Source organism: Phalacrocorax aristotelis, chromosome 3, assembly GCF_949628215.1.
Source record: "Phalacrocorax aristotelis chromosome 3, bGulAri2.1, whole genome shotgun sequence".
Lineage (NCBI taxonomy): Eukaryota > Metazoa > Chordata > Aves > Suliformes > Phalacrocoracidae > Phalacrocorax > Phalacrocorax aristotelis.
The window spans coordinates 58690177-58713772 of record NC_134278.1 but is presented as its reverse complement, the minus strand read 5'-3'; the positions used below and the strand labels follow the sequence as shown (position 1 = coordinate 58713772).

The window sequence follows — 23596 nt, the reverse complement described above, 5'->3', positions numbered from 1 at the left end:
CCATAACCCACCCCCTGCTTAACTCAGCATTTGCATTAATTAATACTGCAGCTGTTCTAAGACAATAATGGTTTTCTAAGAGATTTTTCAGAGCATCGAATGTGAGGTATAGTTGTTTCCAGATTTCCATGCATAGTTTTCTATATAGTCCTCCTTCCCTGTTTAAACACTTTTTGTGTCAGATGAGAATCTAAGTGAACCTTGCCCTTACTGAAAACTTGTTTTTATTACTGAATTAGACACACTAGCACCAAAACTTTTTTAAAAATAAAATCAGCACAGTAAATATAGTTATGAACTCTGATCCCTCCACAGATGGGCTTCCCTCTTATGCCACCTGCGGCCCACTCCCTTTCCCATTACCATCACAAATTGATTTGGCATTTTGTAATAAACACCAGAAAGGCTCTGCTCTTAAAGTGAATGATTTGAAGAGGATTTTTTTTTTTTTTTGTAAAAATAAAAAGGTTCCACAAAGAGTACAAAAGAATTACTCCAAGCTTTCATAATGCCCACAGTACAGTATGAAGCTGGGCTGCCTAGGTTCTACATCTATCTTTCCATTGATTGCCTGCATAAATATCTCCATTCCTGTACCTCCATGTATCCTTCTGCAAAGCTGGTACATTTATTGACTTTGCACAGATTTGGTAAGGCTTCAGTTTTAGTTAACAGTTCTGAAAGTCTTAGGAGAGAAGGTAGTCCTGGGGCTGAGTATTTCACTAAATCAACTACGATTACACAGCTACTTCTAAACCTTGCCAACTAAAAATATAGTTATCAGGGTGGTAAACACAAACACTTGTCCTAGCTCACAAAATTGCTAAAGACCCTGCTGTCCCGAGACCACGCTCCACAGTGGAATGGCAGATAAAGTTACCTAATAATTGAGGGTGGAAGTGACCCTTGGAGGTCATCTATTTTAACCCCAAGCTCCAAGCTGAGCTAACTTCAAAGTCAGATCAGATTGCTTCAGACCTCATCCCACTAGATATTAAAAATCTCCAAGTATGGCTATGTCATAGTCTCTTTGAGCAACCTGTCCCATGCTTCACCACCCTCCCTGGGAATATTTTTTTCCCTTACATACAATTGGAATTTTATTTGTTGAAACTTGCAAAAGATGAATGAATGCCTCCTGAAATTCTTATCCATAACTCCATGTATTTGTTTAGCAGGGAGGTACAGGTAAAGACAAGGCATCACCTGGGGCATCTGACATTCTCGAGAGGGTCAAGTGCATTTGTTCTCTGGTGCTGAGCAGGGTTCATGTAGGATCTGAGAAATCTTGCTCACCCAAGCAGCTACTGAAACTGGCACTTTATACATGTAACAAAGTGATATTTTCCACCAGCAATACTTCTGCTAAAAGATTCCAGGGCAGGTGTAGTTAACAGTAGTTCCAGGTACACCTGCCAACATGCCTGGGCCAACAGCAGTGATCTCAGAATTCATATTTCTGTACTTACAAATGCTTCTTTTACACATAAGAAGGGAAAGACATTCACAAGAGAGGACTGGTCTACAAAACATTACGTTCTAGTGAGCAAGTATACCAGTGGACTTCCATTCATTCCACAGAACGGATGCAAATAGACTGACAAGACAATTATCTCCCTCCACCCTGAGGAAGCCTGCTGTATCACAGGTGCCCTGTTTTCCAGAAGCACCTGAAAAAAAATACCATTGCTGATGAGATTTATACACCAATTCAACACTTCCATATTTAAGCATTGACTGCAAGCAAAGTGGAAGGAAAAGTCTACCCAATATTGTACCAACTTATGCATAACTTCTGAAGCTATACACTATTGTCTTCTAAAAAGGATATTGTCAGTTTGACTTTTGCTTTTACTTTTCAGGTTTTGTAAGAAAAAAATGTTGACACTACTCATGAAGTCATAGTTTATTTAATTCCTAAGACATTACCTTGAACTGAAATTAAGGAATTTTAATAGTGACTCAATGTATTAACAGGTTAACTAAAATTTAATTCCAATTAGTTTTTCAGAGGACTGAAATTCAGACAGCAACTAAACAGAATTTTGTAATTTTAGAGGTACCTTTCCTCATCTGCTGATTCAGCAACCTATCTACATTTTAAAAATGTAAATGAGGGAAATAGATCTTATGACACTAATGAGAATTAACTGGTTGTTTTCTTTTTGAATCAAGACCGGTAAGTTGGAGAAGAAAACGGAGAATTCAACAATCTATTAAGTTACCATCCATCATAATTGAAAATCTGTACAGGCCTGGAGCCTATAAAAACTCTAGATGCAAAAACTACTTCACATTTCAAAAATAAATTAATTTTCTTGGTAGTAAGAACTTCAAGGAGCTGCTGGCGATAGCTTTATACATTCTACCATCAATAGATTTCAGAAATACCCACCTCTTGGACACTGCCTGCCATCCTTCTAGCCAGGCACCACTCCTAAATCACACTTGAATCTACTTGTTTCTGCTCTAAATCCTCCAGAAATACTGACCTCAAAACAAAAAAAAAATTGATATAGAATTTATTTTCTTATGGACATATATTGCAATTACATGTACTTCATCTTTGCTGCTTCAAAAAGTATTGAAAAATTTTTAGTGAATACTTAACTGCACATACATAACTGCCTTCAAAAGCTGCAAATTTGGAACAACTGGTATTTGCCTATATTTTTGTTGCAAAAAACTTTCCCCTTTTCAGTGAGTAGAGACTCCATTAAAAAATGAAATAAAAAACCCCACAGCGATAGATGTGGGGCTCGGACTTCCTATCACGTGCATGCAGACTGACAATGCCAGATGAAAATTTTGTGATTCGGTCAGGCTGCTTTCAAGCCTACAACATGACATCTCACCAGATCAACTTCACCTCTGGTTCACATGGACATGCCTCCCTCCCCTCAGGATAATCCACTGACAGAGACGGATTACAAATCCATAGGTTGGGAAAGCAATCACCGATGGGTCAGATATCACACAAGTGTTCCTACTCCGTTGGCAATACTGTGGCATGCAGCAGGCAGCCGGGGGAACGCATGGGGCCGGGAATGTGGCTCACTATAGTTAGCTGCGGCCATGCGGGGTTGGGTGCCTTGTAACTGCAGCCTTCCCAGCAGCATGGTGGGGGCGGAGGAGGCAAGGTGAGCGCATGACAACTGCAAGCCGAGTTTCTGCCTCCAAACATCCAGTCAGCGTTACTGGCTTCATCCTGCACCCAGAGCCTGCTCAAACCTAAACACAAACCCTCACCTTACACAGAAAGGTTTACTCATTCAGAAACCCAAGAATGGCTCCCAGAACAAGAGGGGTGAAAATTACAGACCAGCGGCAAAGCACACAGAGCTTAGAGTCTTAAGGAAACAACTGAAGTAGCACAGTGGTTATTTTAGACCCTCACTTTACCCTCTCTGCATGTTACATGCCCCCTCACAGAGATCTTCCAGGGAAATAACTTCCAAGAGTTCCTACATGAGAGTGGCCATTTCTCCTCCACTCCTCCTGAAGAAGAGCTAGTGCACAGCTTTATCCCTTCATCTACAAGCAAAGACTCTCCTCCCTCCAGAGGATGAGGAATAATTTGAAAAGTACCTTTAAAAACTATGCCTGACTTATTTGATAATGCTCATATTAATTGGAACAGTGAGCCCACAGAGAAATACATACTCCTTGATTTGCACTGACATCCTTGGTAACTTAAATGTATTCTTGACTTTTCCTCATTCTGTTTGTCAATTTTGGCTGCTGTAAATTTTTAACCAAAACATGAAAGAGGTTCTTTAAATAGAATATACACGCATATCAAAATAAAATATGTTGTCACCTGAAACATTGCCTATGTGGATCTAGAACAATCACAGAATGGTTTAGGTTGAAAGGGACCTTTAGAGGTCATCTAGTCCAACCCCCTGCAGTGAGCAGGGACATCTTCAGCTAGATCAGGTTGCTCAGAGCCCCGTCCAACCCGACCTTGAATGTTTCTAGGGATGGGGCATCCACAACCTCTCTGAGCAACCTGTGCCAGTGTTTCACCACCCTCACTGTAAAAAATGTCTTCCTTATATCCAGTATAAATCTACCCTCCTTTAGTTTAAAACCATTGCCCCTTGTCCTGTCACAACAGGCCTTGCTACAGAGGTTGCCCCCATCTTTTCTGTAAGTCACCCTTTAAGTACTGGAAGGCCACAATAAGGTCTCCCCGCAGCCTTCTCTTCTCCAGGATGAACAACCCCAACTCTCTCAGCCTGCCTTCATAGGAGAGGTACTCCAGTCCCTGGATCATTTTTGTGGCCCTAACGATAAATGAAACAGTATGTTACCAACTCTGTTTTCTCTGTCACTCTTTATTTTATTTGGAAATACGATCATCACCTGATTTAATGCTCTTCTATATAGGGGTTTTGGGGGGATGGCTGGAGAGAGAGGCAGAGAAAGTATTTGCTCCAATCCCCTGACCCCAAATAGTTAACTGTTGGTATGTTCATCCCCATGTGTCCAGACATCTATTAATGCAGTGACAAAGATGAAGAATGCTGCATAAGATGTGTTTTTTATAACTACTCAATAACTAATTAAGAATTAAAAAAGAAAAAAGAACAGTACCACTGCCTAAGTGGTTCTCTTGATTACTTGCTGGTTATAGATTTGATTTAAAAACAAAAACAATATGCTGATATAAACATTTTGGAGGTTGTAGGGCAAGAACAACTTTTTTCACCTCTGCAGAAAAATATCAGGAGTGGGGGTAACGAAGCAGTTTAAGAAAAGGTTGAACTCCCTTCTTTGATATTCACTTATAATACCACATTACTAGAAAGGACTTGTTAACACACATTCTTTTTCTGTCCTAGTTTCATAACTTTCCATACTGCCTCCCACCATGGTGAAGGTTTTATTTGCTTTTGATTATGAAAAGAAACCTAAAGTCTTTTTGGAATTAACAGCCAAACCCATGCAACTACAGACTTCAAAATTAGTGACTTAACCTGCATAAGTTTCAAGCATTCAGCCTTTTCTTTTGAAGATGGTGAGAACAGATGTACATTTGGCATTTTAAATTTAAAATTTAAGGATAAACAAGTAAGGGTTAGTAGTTTTAGTTCCTTTCTCTTTCCATTGCTTTTCCACATTCACACTTTTTTGCTTGGTGCATTTTCTTCTTTTTTTGGACAACTTATTTCAATAGTTACATCATTTGCACTGTCATAAAAATCTGAGCCTGGACATTAGTCAAAGGATTAAAAACAAAACAGATACTTCTTCCCACTCCAAAAGGAACAAAGTTTCCAAAAGGATTTTACTGTAAAACTTCCCAGAAAGCGAACATTTTTAGAACCGGCTCAAACCTACCAACTCTTACCAAACAGCAAGCTGTTAAAACTCTGTTCAAATGTCATATGTGCGCAGGATGAAGGGTAAACAACCAACTGCTGATTTCAGAGTTTTCTGAATTTTGCTTAGTGTTTTGAAATCTTTCCATTTCTAGCTATGGCATCACAGGCATTTTTAATCCAAGACCAAAATAAGATACTTAGTAAACCGATAAACATTCTCTTATTTGCACAGGGTAAGGCTCAAAGGGTGACAAAAGTATACTTTGGACTTTTAGGAGTAAGTCTTCCCATTTGGTATTTATTTCCTACTAAACATTCCAGTTTCCTTACTTTGTCCTCTCTGTGAAGTAGATGTAGAGCAATACATAGGTTCAGGTTACATATTCCCTTCCAAAAAAAAAAAAGGGCAGACTCCCACCACCACGGTGTTCTCAAGGTTTTGATGTACTACTCTGTCAGTAGTTGGAGGTAAGTGCTGTGAAGAAACAGTGAACAAACGTAACAGCCACCTTTGTTACAGGCAGCTGGGGCAGGCGTGTGTGGGGCTGTTGCATCTCATTTGAGTAGTGGGAAGTATTTCGTATCTGGAAAAGATTAATGAAGTTTTTAGGGCACGGGACCACACTTCAGTCTGTTAAAAATTAAACTAATTTATGTGAAAGGCTTGTGAAGAACTGACATTTAATTCTAAAAAAACCTCTGGTTTTGCCAAATCTTAAAGTCTCCCTTAGTTAAATTGTTGATAGAGTACTTTCTGCCTTACTCAGAAACTCAATTCACCCAAGCTCTTCAGAAAACCTGACAAAGAGCACCATATTTCTCTAAAGCTTTCTGTTTCTTTAAAGATTGAAAGCTTTATTTCAGAAAAGTTTGTATGGTAACACACATTCATTATAAGCATACATTAAAGCCTTCTATTAGGATATCCCTAATGTTTCTTTTACATGCAGGGATTCTGCCCAACCAGTATAGGAACCAGCAAGTAAAACATCTGACCTGATTTTCCTCAATGGGTCATTGACAAGAATCCGCACAGCAAGTGTGAATTCTATTTCCAATGCCAAGCAGAAGCTACAAACATTTACCTTAATACATATTTAAACAGTTTGAAGGCACTACCTGCAAACCAAGGGAGAGCAGCTCACCTTGCATTTTGGACACTTCTGGGCATTCCTCTGCCCGTGTTCGATTTCGTTGGCCCAGTGACGCAACAGCTTGTCTCCCTTCTTGTATTCTTTGCAGTTAACGCCTTCATGCCAGGGAGAGTGGCACTTGAAACACCAGACAAATTGGCAAGAGGGACACTGGATCTGTACAAATGAGAAAACACCACACATTTGCAAGCTGGGTGCTGACCCAACTGGAAAGCCTGTTCTAAACCCACTGCTCTTCAATTAAGAGAGTAGCTGCTCAAAGATCTAATATCTTTTGAAGTGTCTGTTTTAAAAAGCCAAGAAGTTGTGGAAGGTAACTTGTTCTGTTTCTTTTTTTAAAAGAGAAAATAAAGAACTAATTGCTAAAGCCAGGAAAGGCCCCAGTCAAACAAAGCAAAATTAGCTTGGTTTAAAGCATAGGAACGGCTGCCCGAATTCACTGTGTGGCTTCAAATGCCAAAAGGCAAAATCCAGGAAGCTTATTCAATTGCCTCCAATATATGTGTGATGTCACCTAAAAATTAGCAGCCAGTTTTCAGTGCAGTGGATCTCAGTCTTCTAGTTGTAGACTTCATTACCAAGGCTATCACCAAGGAGTAGCTGGTCTTCTGAAGGGGCTCTACAGACCCCAGAATGGGTTATGAAGCTTATATTAGAAATGGTCCCGGGAAAAGGGGCCAAGAGCAAGGGTCTCAACCAAGGGCAACAACTACCACCCGTAAGTCAGGCACCTCCTTTGGTTCTTGATTGCATAAGGCTGAGCAAATGCTGTGCCAAACAGCCCACTTGCTAAAGCCACGCCGAACAGCAAAAACCACAACCCAAGCTCCTTCAGTTGAGAAAGGATCTATTCTTCCCACTCCCCGGGTTTTAAATTGTTTTATCAAACAGGTACCATCATCACATCTTTCCTCCAGAGCCTGGCTTTTTTTTTTTTTTTAAAACAAAGCTATGGCAGCTGCTGTGTTTGTAGAAGTAATAAGTAGAAGCACATCGCAGGAGCTTATCTGATGAAAGACAGGCCTCCTACCTGGATCATGACTAAGGAGAGCAAGAACTAGAAGCCACATTAGATACAGACACATCTAGGCTCCTGCAAGATCTTCACTTCTGCTGTGCTTGGCAGCAAAACATCTCAGCCTGAAAGATGGGTAGGCACATCTCTCAAGGAACTGCTGAGCCCTGTCCACCAGCTCCAGCTGCAGCCCATGCCTGGCACTGCCCTGGCTTTGTACCAGCTGATGGGGAGGGCTTAGGAATTCAACCAACAACAACAAAAAAGGCTTTTTGGTTGTATCTGTGTCCAGACCTGGTACACCACTGAACCACAAATGCATCTGTGCTGGCCATGCATGGTGTGGGGGTGCTGGTCAGGAAACTATATCCTAGGGTGTAGTCACATATGAAGCCCCAAAAAGTATCCCACCAGCTGCCGTGTGCTCTGGTCAGACACACCAACTGGTGGTATGCTGCCTCAGCTCCAGTTAAGAGTCCAAAGTAGGCCCTCTGATCTCCCTTAAGTATTTGCTGGGGGCCAGCCAAAATTTCTTTATATGTGCAACTCCTACATCCGTCACTACCGGCATGCTAATACCAAGCTGATCTGGTCTCTGATGCATGAATGAGAAATGAAGCCACCTGCTACTGTTAATACTATTTCCTAGAGTCCTATACACAGATATAGCATTTAGTGTCTTGTCTTCAGTGGCTCATATTAAAAACCTAATTGACACAATGGCTCAAGCTGAGCATTTTTATGACCTTAGCTGACCCATTTTCAGTGGTTCTCTTTAACTTCACCTGCAGAAAGCAAATGCTTTTTCACACTGCAGCAGTGTCTAGCAGTCATAGCTTTGTTTGTGTAAAGTGATGTACCTCTGTCTGTACAGCATTGTTTAACCAAGTACTTTACCTTTAATAGTGGACTATATGATATGCTGCTCAGTGCATCACTTCAGCTTACCTTTGTGCCAATCCATATCTATAGATCAGCAAGTACAAGAATGGCAGTTAATGATCAAAAGAATTAACAGTTTTCTCACTACCCATAAGTCAGCATTTCCCCCTCCAGGATTCTTTGCCTGGGCATAAGGCTAAAGTACAAAGAAGGGAAGCAGCATCAAGAAGTTGACAGATTTTCTTCCTATTACAACACATTAACATTTTAGACAGTTACCTTCTACTACTCATTTTCCTTGTTAAAAAAAGTAATAAAAAAAATTGAACACGCATATAAGTGTTAGAATACAAACATTTGCTTCATATCCAGCAGACTCAAAGAAAGTGTAATATTAAAATGGATGAAAATCTGATATCCTGTACCTGGTGCAAGTATGACTTACTGCTTTCTATAGCTACAAGGTGACATTTTTGCTACAGCACACAGTAAGATACCTCACACAGTAGAAAACTGCACTTATCACATGCTTCCTCTCAATGGAATCCATTTCTGAAGACACAGGTAGGCAGCACAAAACCAAGAAAGAATAACAAATGAAACTTGTTTGTAGGGAAACAACCCCTTAAAGCTGAAAAGTGTGGATTACAAACATTATTGCTTTTTGCATGAAAACACAGTAATGTCTGCGGCCAAGATAAAGTATAAAACAGAAGCAATACAAAATAAGCGGTGCCCTTTTTCTGATTTGTTGGTCTACTGGCCCAGATGCTAAACCAAAGGAAATACACTACCCTGCATCTCTGCTTCCCAGATGAATTATCCTAATACAACCAGCTTAATAGGAAAGAGGAAAACTCACTCTGAAGAACGCAGAGAATAGCATATTTATTGCTACTAACCAAACTAACACCAAGCACTGATCTATGTTTTCACAATCCTTTAGAAACCAATATACAAGATATGTCAGATTACTATTCTGCCCAATCTCTTTTTTTCCTTCTTCCCCCCCTCACCCCACCTCCCCCAAGCTTTGAATTCACATTTTTCAATAATGCATGTTAAGTGACCTGCTGCTTGGAAAACAGATTACAGCAGGCATTGCATTGTATTACTCAGTATTTCTTATGCCCCAGCCAAAGATGAAGCCTGTAGCCACAATTAAGTGTTCTGCAACCTGAAAGCTTTTATCAGTTGCAATACCCATGTTCCATCTCAAATATCTGAATGTTAAAAAATACAAACCCAAACCAACAGATCTGGGAAGCTGCAAGTTAAAGCTTTTTTTTAAACAAAATACCAACATAATTTAAAACACAAGTTTTGTGGGTTTGAGGTTGTTGGTTTTTTTTAAAATCTGCACGCTCTATCTTTCTATTATAGCACGTATATAATTGCAAGAAATACAGCAGGAAATATATATTTAATCTAATACATGCACACTGACATCAGATGTTTCTAAATACATTACTTAAAGGACCGAAATACAGCATGAGGCTATAACCGCTTGAACTCAGAATAACATTTGTTACAATGAAAGGCCCTGACTAACTGAAGTAAACTAGTGGGAACGGTCTACTTCATTACCATGTTTGGCGTTCCTTACTTCCTCTTCCACCTGCCACCCCTGACCCACAAAACTGAACTGGTAAATAGTTTTTACATTTCAAATGGGCCACTTCTTTGTTGTTCAATACTGTATGAACATACATTAAGCAGGCAAAGAAAAGCATGTTTGTTTAAGTACTTATGAACCTTATTTTACTTTGAATTAGGGGCCACAAAACAAAACCCGAAACCTATTCAAACTTGGATGCAGTGTGACACCAGCATGCTTAAGAAACAGGAACACAACAGGGTAAATAGAGCAGTCTTTCCGATTCTTATTTTGGTCTTTCTCTGCTTTTCTGAAAGAAAAAGAGTCAAGTATGATTTGCTTTATGTTTCATTATTTGTGAATGAAATCATCATAATGAGGACACAGAAATGTTATCTACATATAATTTAAAGCAGTAAAATATATTATAGTACAGCAAAGCAGACAAACCATATCTGAAAAAACACAAAATGTTTATCTAGTGTTTTTTCCAACATGTTTTCCTTCACACGAACATTTTTTCATTTATTTTATGACTTCCATTTCAGTTGATCAAAATTCAGAGGATGGATGTATACACAAACTTCTATGCCATCTGGAGGTCAGTCTCCCTTGAAATAGAAAAAAAGATTACACAACTTCTCATACTAACACTTTTGGTTCTCGGCTTTATGAAACACTGACCTTCGAGGCTAACATTTTCCATTTTCTTAGCTAGCCTCTTTACTGCAAACTACTCTATCATTTTCCTCACCTCCCAGGAAAAGACCTTTCAAAATCAGTAACAGCCACACAAACACCGCTCGATGTGAGATGACGATAGCAGAACTAACTGCACATTAAAAATATTCTGAGAGCCTGAAGCTGCAAAAAGCTTAGTGGGATTTTCTGCCACTTAGTGGAATGCTAGCTATATAATAGGATGGCTGAATTAATTGTGCAACTGATTACATGAATTACAATCACTAGCTACAGCTACACAGTCACTTTATTCCAAAATAAACACGGGCTCCTGCCAAAACAGCTGCCTCCTCCTCATCACCAACCCATCCCTACTCTCGTACCACTTGAAAATGAGCAACAACATCTTGTATCCCATTGGAGCTGATCTTTGATCCAGCTCCCAGTGTGATACCAAAACACTAACACGAGCAAAAGCAAGCTGGCAGGAATGAACAGCTGAGAGAAAAGAGGGAGAGCACGGCAAGATCACCACATCCATAGCAGTTCAGGCTCAAGGCAGATTGAAGTGATGTGTAGCCATGAAGATATCTGCTACTCAAGGTAAAATCTGATCCAAAAAAGGAGGGAACTGATTGATATGAACTATACAGATCCACTCTATGACAGCGCCTTTGCAGGCACAGATCCCTACTAGTTCTAGAGCAACGAGTTTCAGAAACTCTTGAGTAGGTCAAACAAGATAGTTGTTATATAATAACTGCACTAAAAAAACATTTACATTTTCAAAGTCAGCACTCAAGCCCTTCCTTTTACGTAATGTGTATCTCTTGACAGAAGTGAACAAGAAAACTTCATTATGAACCTCACAGGTTGATAAGGCAGAAAGAGTCCAAGAATCAAGACTTGCTTCTTCATGGCAGGTGGCAGGTCAAGGAACTAACATAAAACAACAGGTGAAATCCAGGAATTAGGAGAAAAAAACCTAACCCCTACCCCAAAAAAACCTCTTGCAGAAAAAGCCAACATACTCTCGTGAAATACATACCTGTCCCATGCATAGGACGTGAACTACCAATTTTCCAGTTTTTGCCCATGTGCCGGTTTTGGCTGAGAAGGGGTTAATTCTCCTCACTGTGGGGGTCGGCTACCTTTCCAGCTTCCCGCGCTCTGCCGCGTGGCGTGGCAGGGGGGCTGGGAGGGGCAGGGCCATGGTGGGGACGGCTGACCCCGACTGGCCAATGGCAGGTTCATTCCATACCATGTGACACCATGGCCAATATATTGAGGGGGGGCAGTGGCAGCGCGGAGGCGGCGCGGCGGCGGGCGGCAAGCGGCTGCGGCGCGTGCGGTTTGTTTCGGCGGTTCATTCCCCCTCTCCCCTCCCTTCCCTTCCCCCCTCCCCCGGGGCTTTGCGCCTCTCGTTGTTCTCCTTTACATTGCATTTCTACTGTTGTTTCTTTTAATTTTAATTATTAAACTGTTCTTATCCCAACCCACGAGCGTTACCCTTCTGATTCTCTCCCCCATCTACCGGTGGGGGAGCGAGCGAGCGACTGTGTGGTGCTGAGCTGCCGCTAAACCACAACAGCCCATTTTCTTTGCACTTTGGCATACCAGCTTTGACCAAAGGTTTATTAGGATCTTGCCTACAACCAAGTCTTACACTTCTAATTTAGGTCATAAGAGAGGGGGCACAGGTATTTCCTTACTTAGAGCTGGATCCATTTGTGATACAAGTATTTGATACAGGAAACTAAATAGTCACACTGCTGTACTGTCCTAAGTAGCACTGATGTCAGAAGAACAGTTTGGATAGCAAGTTTCCCTTTTCTTCCCCTCCTCCTCTCTCAACATACACACACCAGCTAACTTTATAGCTTAGCACACCAAGACTTTGATCTCAGAAATGAAAAACAGCAGCAGCAAACTGAACCGCTGGGCTTAAGATCAGTTTAGCTTACATAGAACAGCTACAGTAAGGAAAATTAATGTATCAATAACTTTGCTACCTCTTTAAATTTAGATGTTGAGTTTACTCATAATTTTAAATAGTGTATCAAATTTTATGTGTGGCATTAGTAGCATTTGATGATCTTTGCAGGTCCCTTACCAATTCAGGACATTCTATTTCAAAAGTTTTTGTTCAAAGGTACTCTTGGATTTTACAGTGTTTTCCTGTTGCAATGTATAGGAGAGCGAGGGTACTGGCACTGAGCCCTGTGTGCAGTGATCCTCCTAGTAGGCTTGTGTGCAGACTTTCCCCACGCATGACTCAGTTCTGAAGGCAGCATTTCAGTGCTGGTGCAGAATTCCTCTGGTGCAACTGCTGTTTATATTGCTCGCATGTGAATATGTGAGTCTCCCAGTCTCTAGTCAAATGTCTCCTATGCTTATGCAGGAGAAAATGAGTCTGTACCTCTAAAGAGCCTATAATTCAAGGCACAGACAAGTTACCATATAAACAATCACATGAGAATCTAAGGAAACTGAGATAATAATGGTCCACAGCTACGTGTATGTGTAATTACTCACATCTACACAACCTTTAGATATAGTCTTCCTTTTAAATTTTATCCCTGCTGCAAAACTCTTCCTTGCACTAAGCTTAAAATAAGTCACTAGAACTGTACCTATGCCAGAAAACAACAGTTTTAGGGAGCAGGCTGAAGCCCTGGACTAAGATCGTCTATGCCGCTTGCTAGCGCTTCCCTAATTATATTTCTGACCAGCATCAGCTAGACATTCTTCCAGGCAATACCTGGCCACAGCTCAAAGGGCACAGTTTGCCAGAGTCTGTTCCCAGGAGGAGAGCTGAGCTCTGCAGATCAGGGCTACACATATTGCATCACCACAGGACCAGCGAACTGCTTCTGGCTTACACTTCACATATCACACAGCCTCCCATTCCTTCTGATTATGATTTGTAACATGGAAGTGATGGGAACATTTTAACTATAGCATTTTAACGCAGATGACAGCACTGGTAGGCAGAATGACCCATTTTGTGCCTTTAGGAACATTCTCAGAGTTGGCATCCCATGATACAACAGCTGCACCACCTGTGACCCACATCGGCGGACAGTAACAGCCTCTGGCGCCTTAAGACAGGCTGCTGCAGAAGCATTACATCATCTGACCTACCCTGGACCGCACATCCTGTCTACACCCGAGGTAATACTAAGCGGATAGGTGAAGGAGGATGGCTGTGGGCAGAAGGAACTTTCTAATTTCTCTGCTTCCACTTAAGATGCCAAAAATCTGAAAGTGTTGAGTCCAGACAGTGTGGCATATATTTCCTGCACTAGACAGATATACATAAGTAGCTCATAACTCAGAGTTTGCTTTACCAAGGTTTCAACTCCACTGGATACACAACCTTCTACCTTTTAATCCCCATACTGGACTGGATCTTATGCTGTGTAATTAGGGCTATCTAAACAGTCATCTAAGCTCCTACTGAGGAGAACTGGTTTGTCCAGGAAAGGCCAGCTCAATCATGAAATTAACCATAACAAGTCTAATAACCGGATGGAAAACTAACACAGAGCATGATGCTGCAGACAGAACCTTCATCGTCTTGAAATGAGATGGACCACCAGCAGATCAAAACTTGTTTTAAATGTAATCTCTTGCTTTTTATCTTTCATTGAAATCACAGTGTAAGCAAATCTTCTGCAAAGCGGAATGCTGGAAAAGTGTTTTTTCCCCGTATTTCTCAAGATGTCTGTATTGTGAGTGATGAGACTACAGTAACGTATAACCTCTGGTAAGGGACTGAAGAAATCAAAACCAAGCAGCAGGACAGACAAGAGCTCTAGCTCTAAGGAAAGAGCAAGCCAACAGCCTAACACCATAAATGTCCAGAATTCATTTGCTCAGAGTTTCAGCAAAAACTAATCTTTAGACACACAGCTCCATGAAAGTTATCAGTTATAGTGATAACTTTCCTTCCCCAGTCTTTTCTGACTGTGACCATATTGTCTGCACGTCAGAGAGAAAACACACTTTAAAATTGTATGTCAGGACAAACTTATGCCACCTGCCAAAGAAATAAGGACCGAAATTCAACTGCTTAAACTGTTAGAAATCAATTAAGTAGCTAATCAATGGTGTACTCCAGATTCACATTCCTAATCCAGTTTGTGCACAGCCCAAGTGATGCAAGAAAGCTCATTTAACGCCCACCAAATGCTGTCCCACTTTTGCAGCACCATCTAGCCCACGGCCCTGGCAAGCATGCTCACTTTGTATTTGTTCTCCAATTTGGCAGGGGTGGGAATGTGGCCTCTCCTCCGGAAGGTTGTAAAGTGCTTGCACTGAGGGCATGGCTTGGTGCTGGAGTCAATGCGGCTGAGTTCCAGGAAATACTTATACTTGATGATGTCGTCGTGGGGCAGGTTATAGAGGACAGTTGTTTCATCCAGGTGTTCGCTGCACTCTGTGATCGGGCATTTTATATCCGCTTGTCCCAGCTGCACCTGCATATGGAAAAACCCAGAAGAGCTGTATGACCTTTTCTTTGGAAAAAGTAAGCAAGCATTTGTGAATTTGTGAGAAAAAATTTCAAGTACTGTAACAATCCACAGAGTATCAAGCATATTGTCTTAAAAGTATTTTCAATTACTTCAAGCACACTGCAGTTTTTCCAGAAGGTATTTTCAAAGACAAACAGAAAAGCTAATTACCTTTATGGCAACTGCCATTATTAAACGTATATTCTCAGTGTATGCACCACGGCTATGTACCCCACGAAACCAAAACACGAGTCCTACCTAGCAGCACTCATCCAGCACTCCATGCTTTTCGTGTAACAGTCAATGCTCCACTATCACAGCTCATGAAGGTTGTAAGAAAGCAGGCAATGGAAACATTTGTGTATTGTTTCACTGCACAATGTACTGGGAATCACTGCACAGAGAAACTGAAGTCAGTTTAGGATCAGAGTCTAGCAGCTCTAACAGTGCTAGCCCTGAGCCTGGTTCCTGCTCAGCAAGCTCAGCACCTCTGCAGTCTGCTTTCAAGAAGCTCCTCATATGCCACACTGCATATGCAGAAAGTGTTAGCTGAGCCTGGGGCTGACCAAGCTAATAGATTTTCCAAGAACTCAGAGTTAAACACAACTCCCAAAACAAACAAAACAAACCCTCAAAAAAAAAACCTAAGAGACAACCAAAACAAAAGCACATACAGAAGCAGGTTTAACAGGGCTGAAACTGTTGTTGATCTAATAAGCCCTGATGGTCCAAAGCTGATCCATATGGTCCGATATCTGCAACACATTTCCAGTGCTCCTGGACCTGAGAACAGCGCTGGACCGAGGTCTGCACCCTTCACGCTTGGCAGGCTTTAACAGCTCAGACTCCATGCCAAAACAGCAGATCCTACTTGTTCTGGGAGCAGCAGAGTTGCGTTTGCTTGGCACTGAGCCTGAGTTAATAAACCTTGCTGGATCTTGAGAGTCTGCAAGGACCCAGCTTGAGCATGTTTGTCTGCCTCAAGTAATCTGGAATGAATGAGTGTTGACTGTACAAGTGGAGCTGACCACCAGCCCAATTCCTTCCTTAGTTAGTATCTCCATGCAGAAAAAAATAAGTGGTTAAATGGTGTAACCAGCATCTCCTTCTAGGAATTACTGCTTCAAGGTTGACAAATTTGATTTCCCTGGGCTGCTTATTCTTTAACATGCTCTATTGTGGGAATCTGCCAAACAATACACTAAATATGATACGAACACCTCAGATTTCGATGCAGATCTTGCTGCTGCATAGTGGGACCAGAAGACTCCTCAGAGACTCCAGTAATTCAGTATTTAAGCTAAGAAAGGAGAAAAAAAACCTCAAAAACCAACACAACCCTGTCATTGCTGCCTCAGCAATGGAGCCATATGGGCTCTAACCGAATGCTAATTAATTTAGTCAGGAGAGAGAGGATTAGAAGAGTCATAACAAAATGGTATAAACCCCAAGGCTCATACTGATTAAAAAAAAAAAATCCCTTATTGCACTACTTTTGTTGTCCTAGCAATATAGCTAAACCCAAGCAGAGCAAAGAGGTTACGTGTATGTTAGAAAGAAAAGCAGGGTGAAGACAGCAGCAGTCTGTCCCAGGACAAAGCCCAGCAGAGATGATGTCAGCAACCAATCACTGCCATGCTACCCTGTGCAGCCTCAGCTCAGGGTGCAGACATATCTGCCCGCAGTACAGAGAAGAGGCAGCTCCCCCAGCAATACACCCACTCTTAAGAGGGAACTTCCCTGAATTTCATTACAGCTCAGAACAGGAGAAGTATGTACCGAAATGTATATAAAAAAAGCTCAAAACCCCACAAACTGCATGCTGGGCAATGTCCACATTTTATACCTGTGGGACACTAATTCACCTGTAGCAGCACGTGAAAATTTAACTCAAGCATATGACATCACTAGAGTGACTCTTCTCAGAAGAATCACCCAGTACATCATGGAGCTGTGCTTAAAAAGATGATCATCAATCCAGCAGTAGAGCACTCAAACACACTCAAGTATGAAAACAATTTGCTACAGAAATATAAAAAGCTATTGCACTACTGCAAGGATTAGTATAAGTTTCTGTTTAAAGAAGCATAGGTACAACAATTTAAAATCAAATACTTAAATTAATCCCACCTATGACTACTTCAGGATTTTGGGTTTGGGTTTTTTTTTTTTAAGCACTAGGGAAATACTCAGAAAGGCAAGCTCTTTTGCTGTGAGTAAACTAAGCTACAACAGAGTAACACTTCACAGTGAGAAGGCACGCTATCTGGCATCTAAGCTGGTACTTAAGAAGCACTGCTTATAGTAAATGCTAGTTAGAACAAACCTGCGTTAATAAAATGAAGGAATACAAAGCTGAACACTTTCTGTATTTCATGCCCACACAGAATATGATTAATGTATGTAAGAGTCAAGTGTGGTTTCAGTGTTTATTTTGAAAATATGTTTTACACCCACTTGAAGTAAATCATTTTTATACTCTGTAATAGTTTCAGCTTTTCAATTTTGGCAAAGATTGATCCTTTTCCTGTATTTCGAATGGGACTGAAGTGAACAGAGCTGGTTTACTTATTAGCAGTACCTTCAATGGAGCCTTGTCTTACCAAGACAGTCCATCTTTGTGCACTACCAGCAGCAGCTGATACAAGTAGAGCTTTAGAGGTAGCCTGTTAGGCTACCTGCTGCTGCAGACCCAGGAGGTGCTACGGAATGGGCAAGAAAGAAATTTCTTATAACATGGGCAAAAATAACTGGTTTTAGTCTTTTCCTTGATTTTTTTTTTAAAAGAAATTTTGAAGAGCCTTATCCTTCAACGTCAGCTTATCACTATGTCAAACCCCCAAGTTTTTAAGAAGTCTTTAAATTTCAAACTACCACTCTTTATTAAGAACTTAAGAACTCTCAGTATACACATCAGCATAATATATTTTCACAGCATGAGGAACAACGCAGATATGCCTAAAAGCAGCTGAGCTGCAGTACAGTGCTAAATGTCAGGCAGCATCCAGTTCTTACACCCAGCTGTGCCTCACTTCTGTAAAGCACCTCAGGAGGTGCTAGGTCTGCTTACAATTCATAAGGAGAAAGCAGGCTCTCATGGCTTCCATGCTACAGAAAGGTAACATTTGACTCTCAGGAGAGTAATACATACACACACAGCCCCCATCCATCCCATCCCCCCTGTAATTCCTGATATTTGAAAATATTTTGGGACACACACAACACAGGACCCAGGTTCTACACTGGTCCGCTTACTGCTCCAAAATGCAGTGATACCAGAAAACAGAAACAGACAGCACGGTACTTTAAGTAAGAAAATTATTTCTGCCCCCCAAACTTTCTTTTAAAGGAAATCTTTCTTAGCCACGTAGAAAGCAAAGTTCACACTACACTGGAAGCACTGATTTATACCTGTCATTTATCCTGGCCCAAGCTGGGTGTAACATAGCTTTTGCAGGCTATATTTGGGCAGCTGTATTAAAGCTATATTCTTTAAAGAAGGGGCCCTTCTACTTTAAAATAGACACATACAAATGAGCATTTTCTAACTGAAACTTTACTCTTAGTTCAGAGATGCATATGCTAAATTGTTCTTACTTCTCACCTATTAATGCTGAAAGGGAACAGTGCCATGTCTAATCTGCACCTCTACAGAAAAATTCAATTCCTACCAATGCATCAAATTGTCCCCTGTAAACTACCAAGGATCTTGTTATAGATTAAAAAAATATTTTGGAAATGCACAGATGCAAGTGAAGGGACTGTCTGGTCTACAGGACCTTCATATCCTACAGGGGAAGAAACAAATGGATTAAAGTTCCCCTTATTTATAAACAAAATCCCATTGCTTTCTAGTTCACTGGTAGCATTGATCTTTCATTTTTGCTGGTAAGTTGCAAATCAGTGAAGAATTACTTTTCTCATACGTTTGGGAAGCAGAGATTGTAATTTTGATTATTTTTTTTTTTTTAAATAATTGTGGAAAATACTTGAAGGGCTTACCATGGTTCAGGACTCCATAGTGGTAGGAACTAGCCAAATGAAATCCAAGCAGACATGATTCACCAAGTGCAAACCAAAGACAGTGCCAATTTTTACTAAGCTTTTACTAAGCCAACTTTTACCTGCCTTTAAGGTTGTGGTTCCATGACTGTTTCTGTGGTTTGAGTATGACTGCAGCAATCCCTGTCTCTGACTTGTGCCAGTGATATCCTGGCAGAAGAAAAAAAAATCCTCTGAAATAGATTCTCTTCCTCAGTCTATCCATCCTCCCTCCTTACTGTCAACGGTACAAATCCTCAGTGCTGCAAGACAAGCAAGAATGAACAGCTAGAACTAACAGTATTTAGATTAGGGGGTGCTTAAGTTGTATCACCGCCAAACAGGAAAACAGACAAGGTTTCTTGTGTGCCACCTCCACTCCACTCGACATCTTCACAGAAGTTCCTCCCTGTTGTTCATTACTTTACAAACCATCCTCCATGGCGTATGTTTCACTTATTCCTCCTTTATTCATTTCTTGATACAGCAGACTTGAAATAAATTACTTTCTGAATCCTTTCTCATTAAGTTGCCCGCTGTGTTCTCTGCCAACCACCACCTGTAACCTCACTCCAGTCAAGAGCTATTGCTCCCATCCTCAGGAGGGAAGGGCTTCACTAGCCTTAGCAAGGCATATAATGCTGACCTCAAAAGGATCCAGGAAGAGTTAAAAGTGATAAGGAACTCCTGCATGCTGGCACTGAATTAGTAATTTTTATTTCTTAAGTTTTAATTCATATTTTCTGCTATGCCAGGAAATATCCGAATGACTACCAAAACAACTAGAATGGCCACTCTTTCTTCTTAGTCAGTGGAGAATGAGGCAGGTGACTGAGGCAAATCAAAGAAGGTGGCATATGTCAACAGCACCTTTAAGATGTCTAGGAGAAAAAAAAAATTAAAATCCCACTTTTCCCCACCTCAGGGACTAAAAGTAGCCCAAGAAACTTAACTTCTCCCAGCACCAATATCTGACAGGTATTCAAAGATAAAAAACTCCAAAGAATTTCCATATATATGTGTGACAAATGTCCATTTAAAGTTGTATTTAAAATGGCCATTTGTTATTAATAAAAGTACAACCAGAGACTCCCACTAAAAAAAAATCAGATTTCTATTGTGTCACATGCTCACACAGACCAACCCTGAAAGGGACCATCTGGATGTCCTCTGAGGACACAAAGTCTTTGTTCTCCTTTCACATTGGTAACACACCCCTGGATGAAGCCATGACAATGACATGGTGGTTCCTGCTCCATGCGACGTTCAGAAAAAGTCACTTGTGCTCAAATGTTGCAGACATGAGCAGACACCACCTCTTCTAGTCGCACTGGTAGCAAGAGATTTGCATTAACTATCACATTGTCAACATTAAAACAAACACAAAGAAGCAGAGTCTCAGGAACTTTGAAGAACATGTTAGTATCTCATCCTTCAGGAGGAAAGGCACTCAAATAGCAAGAAGCTGGAAGGGAATCACAGCACATGTAACTGCAATCCAACCACTCCACCACCCGCACATCAAAGGTTTGACCTTTCAGTTCCAAAAGCATGTCTTCTGAATGCTTTACAATATGTGTTTAAATGCAGCATCAATTTAAATTCTCAAAGCTCATCCAGTTTCCACAGCCTCACCACCAGGCTGACATTCCAGCTTTGTCCATAACACTCTGGGGACCACTTCTGGCAGCGCGCTTACACAAACCCACATCCCAGGGGTGCTGCGGGGATGGTGCAACCACACACCAGTGAGGGCCACAGCTGGTATCACCTGCGCAGGCAGCGACCAGAGAAGCTTTAGCCCCAGAAACCACCAAAACCTTAACTGTCAAAACTGGCCTCTGCAACCTGGAGCAAAACCCCAAACCATGGTGTCTGTTTCCTGTTCAAACCTCCCCTAAAAAAAGCTGTGAGGATAAAGTAGCAAGATATTCTTCAGAATACACCTAAACTCAACCAAAATCATCTTCTTAAAGGCCTCTTAATTTGCTTTTTCATTTGACAACACACTGACACGGAGGTCTACTCCTTTCCTTCCACAGGAACAGGTGTTACCTGCTTACATGGATTTGACATCAAAGGGAACATTCAGGTTTTATTTGTCCTGTTCACATAGGGATAGGATTTATAGAAAAGCACTTGTAGAAAAAAAAAAAAACAAACAACAAATTAATACTGGAATTCTCCTTCACAAGATGTAAACAAGTAATTATCAACCTGCATGAGCTCCCCCTCTCTGCCCTTTCGTCTGTTGCTTTCTCTAGCACCAAGCAAATTAAAAGAGGAAACTTTTACCTTAGTAATGCATTTAGAAAAGCTACGCTGCATTAAGTCATGCCTCTGCCTGCCGCTACTCATCAAACCTAGTGCATGTCATCAGTGTGTATGGAGGTTATGTGCTTTCTGCTCTGATTTTTTGGCATCTGCAGTGAGCTGAAACCCACAGAGGTGGTGATTAGTCCCATAGCCAGACAAAACCTGGTACACCTGGATGGCTGCCCACTGAGCTGGGACACTGACAAAGAGGCATGCCAGAGTTCGACAGAGATCAGCTAGCAGAAAGCTTTCACAACCTTTGGGAGCCCTGGAACGTGCAAGATAAAGCAATCTTTCATCTCTCCTCCTGGGGCGTGTGTGGGGGCAGAGGGAGGGGGAAATCCCAGTAGAGGAAGGTAACCTGGGAGGTAGTGTGGCAGAAACTGCAAACCTTGGAGGAATCTGACCCAAACCCACAGGTCTCTCAGCATTCATTAAAGGGAGCAAGGAAATGCACACAAGCTTTCTTATTTTGTCCACATATGAAGATTACAAATGCTAGCTAAGTATGGGTATGGTAAATTTTTCTATTCCTTAAAAGATACATTCACTTTTAGTAAAAGACCCAAAGATGCTCACAAAAGAAGAGCTTTGAGGACCGAGCTGGATATCTGCCCTTTTTGGGGTGCAAAACAGAGGCAGCTGCTCCTGCCTAGGAGCAGGACCAGAAGACCACACTAAGGCCGATCAGGTGTGGGAAGGCATTGCAGAAAGGAAGCAAGGGCCAGGAGACCATCTGCATACCATGATAAGCTTGAATAACCTGGCCATCTCAGGAGTGAGCCCTGCTTGCAAGGGCTCAGTAGCATTAGGAAATACAAGGGACGAAGAAGCAAGTCCTTCATAAGGCAATGGTTTGTTGAGCTTCCAGCATCACAATGAAAATATCACAGCCAAACAACAAAAAACGAAAACAAGCCAACTCCAACAGCTGATTCTTGTAAAGTAAGACAAAAATCTATCCGTTAACTCTTTAATTGACAGACTTAAATTCAGAGAAAAGCCTGTTCTTCTACAGCTGGCATAAGACTTGTAGAAACTGTCTTCTGTGTTTGAATTTGTTACCAGCCAAGCCTAACCCAGGTCTATCCTACCCAACTGAGTGCTCTGGTAAGGCACAAACTGCAAGAGCCCAGGCTAACATCCCGGGAAGGCAAGGAGTGAACAGGTCAAACAGGACGGGATGCAGGCATGGCAGCAGCCACTGACTGTGCAGCGTGGGAGCCTTCCCCCTGCCATGCCATCACTTTCAGCATGCCTGACCTCCCAAAAGCACTGAAATCATGACGTGTTTACTGTAATTCATTTAAATACTTACCTCAGAAAACAATGAATTGGAAAGGAAAAAAAAAAAACCAAACAAAAAAACACCCCAAATCCTATTCTTCCTTTCCAGTTAAGAAGATTAAACCACAAGTGTGCTCAGTTACTTGAGCAGATAGTTTTTATGTACGTGCTGCTCTCTTACAGGAGCAATGCTTAAAAAGGTACATAAGCTGTTTCCTCATCTCACTTACATCAAAGTCCTGAACAGCCAAACTCCGAGCTCCACTGGGTTCAGACTGGATTAACCCAGATTCAGATCAATTCCAATGGAATAATACTGTTAACTATTAACAATAATTAGTATCACAACCAAATCCTTTCCCATGCTTCTCTTAAAGATGGACAAAAAGTTAGCACCCATAAGCTGTTATAGAAGAGTGAAAATATGTGGTCTCAGTCTTCATTGAGAAACATCAAAGGCAGAGCCAAGCAGGATCCATCAACAACAGTGACAATTTATCATACAACTATTTATGTTGAAAAAGAGGATACCAATAGCTCATTCTTCTACTGTTTACTAGGCAGGGTCCCAACCAGACACAAAAGCTGGAAAAAGCTCCTGAGTTCACACTTGCCGACCAGCCTTTCCCTTTCCAATAAAATAGGGCCCAAACCACCATATATTTGCACCACCTGTTCAGCAGCCTGCATTACTGAGCCTAGCTAGTATCATCAGCAATAGTTAATTGAACCTTTGGTTTCACCAGCAGTGGCTGCTGTTATGTTTTACTGTTGTA

At 41.3% G+C, this 23596-nt stretch overlaps 1 protein-coding gene across 2 annotated transcripts in view; it reads right to left on the bottom strand.

Moving 5' to 3' along the window:
- The window catches only part of RNF217 (ring finger protein 217), a 59070-nt gene that overhangs the window by 11720 nt on the left and 23754 nt on the right, over positions 1-23596 (bottom strand). The window contains exons 2-3 of one of the 2 annotated variants that reach the window (XM_075087555.1): positions 14907-15140; positions 6476-6640 (exon numbers count right to left, since the gene is read on the bottom strand). In XM_075087555.1, the coding sequence (XP_074943656.1) occupies positions 6476-6640; positions 14907-15140 (399 nt within the window). The remainder of the gene's footprint in view (positions 1-6475; positions 6641-14906; positions 15141-23596) is intronic. The other variant, XM_075087556.1, reaches the window with a different exon arrangement.